Here is a 10,504-nt window from a genome sequence, read left to right as displayed (position 1 = left end):
CTCTGTCTCTTCTTGTGTTTCCAGTAGTTTTTTAAATTACTGACCCTTTCCATTCAGATCTTCCTTAAAGTTCCTTCCAGCTTTAATATTCTGATTCTGTCTTTTTTTCAGATGGCAACTGATTTTTTTTTAGAGGTACAAAAGCATACCTATGACAACAGCATGGTCTCTAACTAGCACCATGGCCCCATAGTGGACTCCTGAGTCTGGCCGACACTTGTTATTTTCTGTATTTTTTTAGTGTAGCCATCCTAATGGCTGCTATCTCACTGCAGTTTTGATTTGCATTTCCCTAATAATTAGTGGTATTGAGCATCTTTTCATGTGCTTATTATTGGCCATTTGTTTATCTTCTTTGGAGAAATGTCTCAAGTCCTCTTCCCATTTTTTTTTTGCATTAGTAACTTTTTTTTAAATTTTAAATTTCAACTTTTATTTTAGATACAGAGGGTACATGTGCAGGTTCGTTATATGGGTATACTGTGTGATGTGGAGGTTTCGGGTATGGTTCCCATCACCCAGGTAGTGAGCATAATTCCCAACAGGTATTTTTTCAACCCATTTCCCTCTCTCTACTCCCCCAAACCAAGTAGTCCACAGTGTTTATTGTTTCTATATTTATGTCCCTGTGTGCTCAATGTTTAGCTCCCACTTATAAGTGAGAAGAGGTGGTATTTGATTTTCTGTTCCTGCATGAATTAGCTTAGGATTATGGCCTCCAGCTGCATCCATGTTGTTGCAAGGGACATGATTTCATTCTTTTCCATGGCTGCGTAGTACCCCATGGTGTGTACGTACCACATTTCCTTTATCCAGTCCACCACTGCTGGGCACCTAGGTTGATTCCATGTCTTTGCTATTGTGAATAGTGCAGCAATGAACACGTGAGTGCATGTGTCTTTTTGGTAGAATGATTTATTTTCCTTTGGGTATACACCTACTCATGGGATTGCTGGGTCAAATGGTAGGTCGGTTTTAAGTTATTTGAGAAACCTTGAAACCTTTTTTCACAGTGGCTGAACTAATTTACATTCTCACCAGCAGTATATAAGCATTGCCTTTTCTCACCAGCCTTGCCAGCATCTGTTATTTTTTGACATTTTAGTAATAGCCATTCTGACTGGTGTGAAATAGTATTTCATTGTGGTTTTGATTTGCATTTCTCTGATGATAAGTGATGATGAGCATTTTTTCATATTTTCGTTGGCTGGTTGTATGTCTTCTTTTGAGAAGTGTCTGTTCATGTCCTTTGCCCATTTTTAATGGGGTTATTTGTTTTTTGCTTGATTTGTTTAAGTTCCTTGTAGATTCTAGATATTAGGCCTTTGTCAGCTGTGTAGTTTGTGACTATTTTCTCCCACTCTGTAGGTTGTTTATTCTGCTGATAGTTTCTTTTGCTGTGTAGAAGCTCTTTAGTTTATTACGTCCCTCCTACCAATTTTTGTTTTTGTTGCAATTGTTTTTGCTGACTTAGCCAAAAATTCTTGGCCGAGGTGGATGTCCAGAACGATTTCTTTTTTTTTTGAGATGGAGTCTTGGTCTGTTGCCAGGCTGGAGTGCAGTGGCTTGATCTCGGCTCGCTGCAACCTCTGCCTCCTGGGTTTAAGCGATTCTCCTGCCTCAGCCTCCCAAGTAGCTGGGACTACAGATGAGCGCCACCATGCCCAGCTAACTTTTGTATTTTTAGTAGAGACAGGGTTTCACTATGTTGGCCAGGATGGTCTCGATCTGTTGACCTCGTGATCCGCCTGCCTCGGCCTCCCAAAGTGCTGGGATTACAGGTGTGAGTCACCACACCTGACCTGATAACGATTTCTTTTTCGTTTTTTTTTTTTTTTGAGTAGGAGTCTTGCTCTGTCACCAGGCTGGAGTGCAGTGGCGCCATCTCGGCTCAATGAAAGCTCCGCCTCCCAGGTTCACGCCATTCTCCTGCCTCAGCCTCCCTAGTAGCTGGGACTACAGGCACCCGCCACCATGCCCGGCTAATTTTTTTTTCATTTTTTTAGTAGAGACGGGGTTTCACCATGTTAGCCAGGATGGTCTTGATCTCCTGACCTCGTGATCTGCCCGCCTCGGCCTCCCAAAGTGCTGGGATTATAGGCGGTAACGATTTCTATAGTTTGAGGTCTTGCATTTAAATCTTTAATCCATCTGGAGTTGATTTTTGTATATGGTGAAAGATAGGGGTCCAGTTTCATTCTTCGGCATATGCTCCGCCCATTTTCAAACCGGGTCGTTTGTTTTCTTGAGTTTTAGGAGTTCTCTATATATTCTGGATATTAGCATCAGAGATATGATTTGGAAATATTTTCTCTTATTCTGTGGGTTGCCTTTTTACTCTGTTGGTATTGCTTTTGATGCACAAAATTTTTAAAGTTTCATGATGTCTAATTTGTCTATTATTTCTTTTGGTGCCTGTGCCTTTGGTGTTATACCCAGGAAATCACTGCCAAATCCAATGTCATGAAGGGTTTGTTCTATATTTTCTTCTATGAGTTTTATAGTTTTAGTGGCTACATTTAGGTCTGTGATTCATTTTGAGTTAATTTTTGTATATGGTATTAGGTAAGGGCACAGCCTTATTCTTTTGCATGCAAATATTCTGTTTTCCCAGCACCATTTGTTGGAAAACAAAATAAAAAACTATCCTTTCCCCATTTCATAGTCTCAGCATCCTTGTCAAAATTATTTGACCATATATGTGAGGGTTTATTTCTGGGATTCTTCCTAGTCTATTCCACTGGTTTGTATGTCTGTCTTTTGATTTATGTGGCAGTACCACACTATTTTGATTACTGCAGGTTTGTAGTAAGTTTTGAAATCAGTAAGTTCTTCAGCTTTGTTCTTCTTTTTTGAGACTGTTTTGGCTATTGGGATCCCTTAAGATTCCATGTGAGTTTTAGGTTGAGTTTTCCTATTTCTGCAAAAAAAAAAAAAAAAAAAAAAAATAATAATAATAATAATAATTGGGATTTTGACAGAGATTACATTGAAACTGTAGATCACCTTATGTATATTGACATCTTAATATTAAGTCTTTCAATCCATGAACATGGGATGTGTTTCTGTTTATGTCTTCTTTAATTTCTCTCGGTAATGTTTTACAGTTTTCATTGTACAAGTCTTTTACTGCCTTGGTTAATTCCCAAGTATTTGTTTATTTTTGATGCTATTATAAATGAAGTGAAATTATTTTTATAATTTCCTTTTCAGATTATTAATTGTTATATAAACCTGCAGTTCATTTTTGTGTGTTGACTTTGTATCCTGTTACTTTGCTGAATTCATTATTAGCCCTACCAGGCTTTTTTTGGGAGGGGAGGTGGTCTGTAGATTCTTTACGGTTTTTTACATATAAGATCTGTGAACAGAGATAATTTTACTTCTTCCTTTCCAATTTGAATCCCTTTTATTTCTTTTTCTTGCCTAATTGCTCTGGCTAGAACTGCCAGTACAATGCTGAACAGATGTGGCAAAGTAGGTGTTCTTGCCTTATTCCTGATCTTAGAGGAAAAGCTTTTAGTCTTTCACCATTGAGTATGATGTTTGTTCTGGGTTTTTCATATGTGGTTTTATAATGCTGAGGTAGTTTCCTTCTAATCCTCATTTGTTGAGTGCTTTCTAAAAAAAAATTCATAAAAGAGTGTTGTTGTAACCATTTCTTTTTATTATCAGCTCTTCGAACTACTTTTTTAGGAACTCAATTCCTTGGTTATTTCTTAACAAATTATAGGCAGGCAACACTCAGTTTCCCTGCCCTTCCTCCTATCTTTAGAGAAACTGCACTTCTCTAAGTCCATCCCCTGTACTCAGCTAGGTCTTCTGCCTGGCTGGGCTGTCAAAGTCAGATGGCTGGGTAATATGTTGATGTTTTTCTGGCTCTGCCACCAATTAGCTCTCCATAACTGACTACCTGCTTTGCTCTGGTGTAATCACTCCACAGGAAGTGAAAGATAACTTGGGAAAGATGTACCACATTAAAAGAAACCAGAGATTGTAATTTTGGCCAAAATATATGAAATATTTTGGTAAATTATAGAGATAAAATCCCTTTTTAGTAGATGAGGCTGGGGATTTTAATGGCATTGAACTTTTGTTTGAATAAAGTAAGCCACAGGCTAGATTAGTACTAGATTTTTCAATCTTTGTTTTCTCTAGAAAATAAACCCACATTCTAAACCACATGAAGGAACATAGTTCAAAGAGCTTAAACAGACAACAACTATCGTAACAGAAACTACCAGAGATGCCTGTCACTCCTAGCTCACACTGCATTTCTGGAACTGCCCTTCCCAAGTTCTATCGGGGGCATCCTATATAACTTGTTAGTGTTCCTTTTAGCAGTGAATTTTCTTGGCCTTTATTAGGCCCAGGAAGAATATCGAAGAATCATTGCTAACCAGTGGGTTTCTTCCTTCACTTTTACTGTCCCCCTCAGAAATGTAAGATCTTTCATTTCTTTCTCTTATATTAATATTACACTAGTAGTGAGTTGTCTCCACTTCCTATAGACTAGAAATATAAATTCTAGACATGTACTCAGTTTAACAAAATCCTACCAGAATAAAATATTAGCTGTCCTTGGAGTTTGTCATAATGGAATTTCACTTGTATTGAGGTGGCTGGGGAGGAAAATACAATTGTTAGAAGAAGGAATGGAATGTGGAGCCCAGGGGCAGGGGGCAGGTGGTGTGCTCTTGCTCCCCCATTTGAAAAATACAGCCCTTATTGCTCTTCCTTTCTTTGGGGTCTCAGGATTACTTCCTTTTTGGAGTTCTTAGACTTTTTCTTTTTAAGTTTCAGATAGTAATGGAAAGAAAATAAAAAAGGTGCTACTTATCACTTTTGTTCGTTTAAAAACGAATCCAGAAGCTTGCATTGGGGATTATGGCTTCCCCGTATATGGAAGAGACCAGTATCTGTTAAAATCCAGAGAAAACAGGATGAACATGTTGCTGGGGGATTGCGGGGCAGAAATGTCTGCAAGACACCAAGAGCTCACCACAACCGCTGTGCTCATGCTCATGTCTTTATTTCATATTTGGGCCTGGAGATGGACGTATGCTTCTAAAGCTCACTCCATGGCAGGAAGTGGGCAAAACTCAACGAACGTTAGTGTCTTGCAAAATAGGCTGGGACCGTGATATATTCCCGTAAGAGCTGATCCAGGTCAAGAGAGAGGGAGGGCTGGGAACTCACTGTCCTCGGAAGAAACACGCGTGGAAATGCTGCTCATGGCTAGATGTGGATTCTAGCAATACGAGGAACCTGAGGGAACAGGGAGGAAATGAGAGTTTTGATTTGAGGAGATTCCTTGAGGAATCACCTCGTTAATTGTGACTGAGGTGACTCCTCAAGGACTGGCCGCATGGCCAGGCAGCTCTGCCTGGTGACTGCCGCAGGTGACCTCTTGCCTCTGGGGTAACATGGAGTTTCCAGGTGGCAGGAAAGGTGGCTGTGGACCCAGGCTAGGTAGGTGGCTGGGGTGCTCTTACAGGGTTTCCAGATGTAGAAGGAAGATGCCTCTACTTCCTATTCCCTAAAACGGGTCTGGGTCAGGGGAAGGGACAGGTCTGAGATGTGAGGCACTTGGGTATGCTTCAGATGTTCTTAGATCAGAAGGGGTCTTAATTTGCCTCCTCCCTTTACAGATGTGAAAACAACAATCTTTGGTCCCAAGTAGCTAAGAAAACGACTTGAGGTCACAAAAGGCCTATTTTCTTCTTCCTACTTGAATTCTCAATCCAGTGATTTAAAGAAAAAAACACACTTATTTTATTGACAAATGGCAGACGTACCCGGGCAATGGGGCATCCCGATGTACTTGGTGAGGTCCATTCTTTGACCCCCATCCTGGGGCAACCCCTTCCAGCCCAAGGCGCCACACACTTTCCCTCTCTGTGTGGACTCTGTTTTGCTCGGGCCTAGGGCTTTGGTGCATAGCCTTGTGTTCTCAGCTTTCGTCTTCTTATCTTCTATTTCCTTCTTCAGCTTCTTGTTTTCCTGCTGCAGGTGGACCATTACATTGTGGAGGTGGCTGTGGGAAGGAGAGGAAGGACGGGTTGTGTTGGGGCTGCTGGCTCTGCTTGGTTCCCTGCTAGAAAGGACAGATAAAGGTGTCACAGGGAAGACAGCACAGACGCCCATGTCTGTTCAGAGCTGGGCTGTTACATGTGCTCTGTAGAAATGGAGGCCTACATGTGTACTGTGCAAGAAGCCCAGGCCTGGGGTCCGAGTAGACCAGGAGCTGGTACTCCTGCCCAACTCTGCCAGTTCTGGGCCTGTTTTCTTATCTGTCAGACGGGGACAGTCAGGCCTGGCCTGACTGCTGGGGTTCATATGAGGATCTGGTTTGATAAATGACAGAAATTTGACTTGAAGAACCAGAAGGCTGTTAGGGACAACTGTGATCATGTGTCCTCGGGTTCTCATGGCCATGCCTTGGAAACATTCTCACCCAGCACCAATGCCAAAGCCCGCATTCTCTCTGCTTCCCTTTGCTGAAGAGTCGGGAGCACAGGAGATCCCAGCTCTGTCAAGAACTTGGGCAAGTTACTTATCCCCATTTTACAGATGAGGAAATGGAGGCTGCCATGCAGAGGAGGGGAAAGATAATTTAGCACATTCCCCATGCCTCAATAAACGGCAACTTTTATTATCACTGTTGTGTGTCTCCAAACGAATGTTGAGGGCAGTGGGTGAAAGTGGGCTCTGAAACCAGACTTCCCACATTGGAATTGTGACTCTGCCACTTACTAGTTTTGAGACCAGGGGCAAGTTACTTAGTTTCCCAGGTCCTCTCTTTCCTCATCCATAAATGGGGATCATGACTATACTGAACGCAGGAGGTCTTATGAAGATGAAATGAGCTCATACGTGTTAACACTTAAGATAGTGCCTCACACACAGCAAAAATATATATTAGTTGAGCTACTATTATCATTAAAAGATGCTTTTCTTTCAAATAAGAACAGGAAAACTCAAGAGTGAGTTCATTGTAAAAAAGAACTTCCTGGACTTGGCACAACAGAAGAAAAAGACTGACGTTATCTGTTACCTTCAGAGTCTGACAACTTTTCTTTTAGTTACACCCCAGTAAAAAGTTTCATGGTCTTTCCTAGAGGAAATCAAGTAGAGAATTCATCCTCAACCTCTTCTCTGGGCATATGCTCTACCCTTTTCCTCTCTACAAAGCTGGCCAACTTTGAGGATGCCTCTTCCCATGCCCAGTAGCCCCTCACTCCCAGTGCCCCTGGGTCTGGAGAGGGGGTCTCAGCAGTGCCCTCCTTCCCTGGCTCTCTGGCCCCCTCCTGTCAGCATCTCGAAAGCCTTCAATATCCCATACAGTTCATCCACGTCCTGGTTTCTCAATTCCTTGGCCTCCTTATTCCAAAGGTCTTAGCCTTCTCTTCAACTCTGCCATGTACCCAAGGCCAAAGCATAGAATAGGGCTTTCCACCTGGGGTGCCACGAATGGATTCCAGGTGTTTGGAGATGCCCACAGCCCTAGGGGCAAAGCTCTGGGGCAGCCACTGCTTGGTCAGCTTTGTCACAAGTATGCCAAACAGATGTGGTTATTTTTATCCTTCTTTTTTAGAGATGGGTTCTCATTCTGTCACCCATGCCAGAGTGCAGTGGTGTGAATATAGGTCACTGCAGCCTCAATCTCTTGGGCTCAAGTAATCCTCCCGCCCCAGCCTCCCAATTAGCTGGGACTGTAGGTGTGCACCACCACGCCTGGCTAGGCTAATTCTTAATTTTTTTTTGTAGAGGCAGGGCCTTGCTGTCACCCAGGATAGTCTCAAACTCCTAGCCTCAAGTGATCCTAAACTGTGGTCATTTTCTTTTTCACTTTTATTTTATTTTCACTTTTATTAGGTTCAGGGTACATGTTACATCAGCAAGCTCATGTCACAGGAGTTTGTTGTACAGATTATTTCCTCACCCAGGAATTAAGCCCAGTACCCAATAGTTATCTTTTCTGCTCCTCTCCCTCCTCCTACCCTCCCCTGTCAGATAGACCCCAGTGTCTGTTGTTTCCTTCTTTGTGTTCATAAATTCTCATCATTTAGCTCTCACTTACAAGTGAGAACATGTGGTATTTGGTTTTCTATTCCTGTGTCAGTTTGCTAAGGATAATAGCCTCTAGCTCCATCCATGTTTCCACAAAGACATGATCTCATTCTTTTTGATAGCTGCACAGTATCCATGGTGTTATGTAAGGTACTGTCGTTTTCTAAGTGTTCCCTGAGAAAAGGATGGGAAGCGCTGTCCTAAGGCTTGTTGTTAGTTGTTACTTTGCCACCTCCAAAATCTCGGTTTTAGATCTTCATACCTTCACCTCCATTCTCAAACTGGTAACACTCCTCGCATACCTCCCTCTTAATGGACCCAGCTTTGACCATGAGGGGAAGCAAGACCAGAGGCCCCCAGATGAACAGGTGGAACAGAAGGGCTCCTCCAACCTGGCCTGCTCACCTGATGATTTCACGAAGAGATGTTCCTTGTTTGTTCCTTCACTTGGGATCTGTTAGAGCAGCTCAGCTCCTGCCCTAACTAATCCAGTCTGCCTTTCACTGCCTGTTCCCTGCTTAGCACCCTTGACCTCTGAGAACCATGAGAGCAGGAAGGAACAAAAAGACTACTAAACTCCCTTTGGATTTTTGGTGAGAGAACTAAGGCTCTGAGAGATCAAGTGATATGCCCAAGGTGACATAGATGCAGATTCGGGACCTGGAGGTCTTTCTGAAGTACTTTCCTGGGCTGATCCCCCTATCAAGGGCTAAAGCCAGCCCTGGCTCCCTGCTGACCCTTCCAGTCAGCTCCCAGGAAGCTGCTGGGGTAGTGTAAGATGACTTACTCCTTTTCACCACTCAGCTTGGCGATGTATTTCACCTGCTCTCGGAGCTTGTTTCCCAGTTTCTCATTGGCGACCCTGTAATAAAATCACAGGAGAAAAGAGTGGCCAGTTGCCAGCCTCCTGTGAGCAAGGGTGCAGCGGGCTGAATGGGACGCTGGGTTCTCAGCAAGACGGCAGCTGCATCCCAGGCCCCCCATGCATCACCCTGTCCCCAGAGTTGGGGCCTTCCTAGCACCTGGGCATTCAGTGGACTCTCTGAACTCAACTCCTATGCAAAATCCCTGTCAGCCCAGGTGAGTTCAAGGGAATGAGTTAGGGCCAGGCAGTGAAGCTGGATCCCGGGACAGGAGGAGGACATCGGAGCCACAGCAAAGCACTCCTTCCTCCTTGCCGCTGCTGTTTCCAGGTCAGCAGGGCTTTCCAGACCTGCCTGAAGGGTTGAGCCCTCCTCTCCATCTTATTCCCGTCCCTTGGGTGTGGACTGAGACTGGATCTGTTTTCCAGGAGTGCAGGTGTGTGTGTGACTAATCTTTAGCACCCGTGTGGCTCCTCGGCTCAGTCCAGGCCTTGGACCCTGCCTTCCTTTTTCCTCCCATACTCACTTCTGCTGTTTCGCCCATTGCTCCAAGCTGGTCATAATCTGATCGTTCTCTCGGTAGAGGCTACAGGTGTCTTTGGGTACAGACCGCTGGGACAGGCAGCAGGGCTTGGGTAGAAGAAGAAAACGAGACAGTCAGAGGTGGGAGCACAGGCCTGTCATCCCTCCTTCCGAGTCAGGCCTCTTCTGTCTTCCTGGGAAAAGAAAACTCGACTCTGCTGTCCAACCCGAGGCCAGAGTTGTGGAGTTGCCACCAGGCCTCCCCCTCTGGCTGTGTGGGTGGCATCTCACACAAAGGTGACATTTCTGAGAAGGCACCATTTATAGCAGAGACACAGTAGATTCGTACATTTCGAATCCTGGTTTCCAGTGTGAAGGCATAAAAAAGAAGTATGCTAAGCCGATTTCCTAACAGATGGAAGAAAAACACCTGGAGGAAGAGGAAGAGGTGCCTTCTTTCTCTCTCTTTCTCTCTTTTTTTTTTTTTTTTTTGACAGTCTTGCCCTGTCATTCAGGCTGGAGTGCAGTGGTGTGATCACAGCTCATGGCAGCTTAACTTCCCCCCGGCTCAAGCTATCCTCCCACTCAGCCTGCCGAGTAGCTGGCACCACAGGCATAGGCCACCATGCCCAGCTAACATTTACACTTATTGTAGAGATGAGGTCTTGCTATGTTGCCCAGGCTGGGCTCAAACTCCTGGACTCAAACAATCCTCCTGCCTTGGCCTCCCAAAACCTAGGGATTGCAGGTGTGAACCACTGTGCCTGGCCTAAGATGCCTTCTTAGTAATTCGAGCAAAGGCCCAGTGACCACCTGAGCTGTCCTGTGGCCTCCTGCCATGAACTTCACTGCTCAGGGAGGTGGGCCTGGGACAAGCCCAGAAGGTCACTTAGCCCATTCTACTGTAGGGTCCAGGGCTGCCAAAAGTGTCAGGATGTACCCAGTGGACTAGGTCAGGGGTAGCTGGTGTACCCGACAGTCTCTTCTCTAGAATGGGGCCTTCATTCTGCTCAGTATCTATCAACAAAGCCACAAGAACATAGGTG

General features: G+C 44.3%; 1 protein-coding gene across 18 annotated transcripts in view; it reads right to left on the bottom strand.

The window, feature by feature from the left end:
• Positions 1–2,480: 2,480 nt before the first annotated feature.
• The window catches only part of PMFBP1 (polyamine modulated factor 1 binding protein 1), a 262,936-nt gene continuing 254,912 nt past the window's right edge, over positions 2,481–10,504 (bottom strand). For 11 of the 18 annotated variants that reach the window (XM_077984493.1, XM_077984494.1, XM_077984492.1 and 8 more), the window contains 4 exons: positions 9,463–9,566; positions 8,861–8,935; positions 5,799–6,037; positions 5,012–5,268 (listed from right to left, as the gene is read on the bottom strand). In XM_077984493.1, coding sequence (XP_077840619.1) covers positions 5,252–5,268; positions 5,799–6,037; positions 8,861–8,935; positions 9,463–9,566 — 435 coding nt within the window. In that variant the 3' untranslated portion in view covers positions 5,012–5,251. Of the gene's footprint in view, positions 2,921–4,559; positions 4,623–5,011; positions 5,269–5,798; positions 6,098–8,860; positions 8,936–9,462; positions 9,567–10,504 lie in introns of those variants that run through there. The other 7 variants (XM_077984485.1, XM_077984489.1, XM_077984486.1 and 4 more) reach the window with 3 other exon arrangements.

This window comes from Macaca mulatta, chromosome 20 (assembly GCF_049350105.2).
Source record: "Macaca mulatta isolate MMU2019108-1 chromosome 20, T2T-MMU8v2.0, whole genome shotgun sequence".
In the NCBI taxonomy this organism is placed as follows: domain Eukaryota; kingdom Metazoa; phylum Chordata; class Mammalia; order Primates; family Cercopithecidae; genus Macaca; species Macaca mulatta.
Note: the sequence above shows the minus strand (reverse complement) of the source record. Positions and strands in the feature narration are given on the sequence as shown.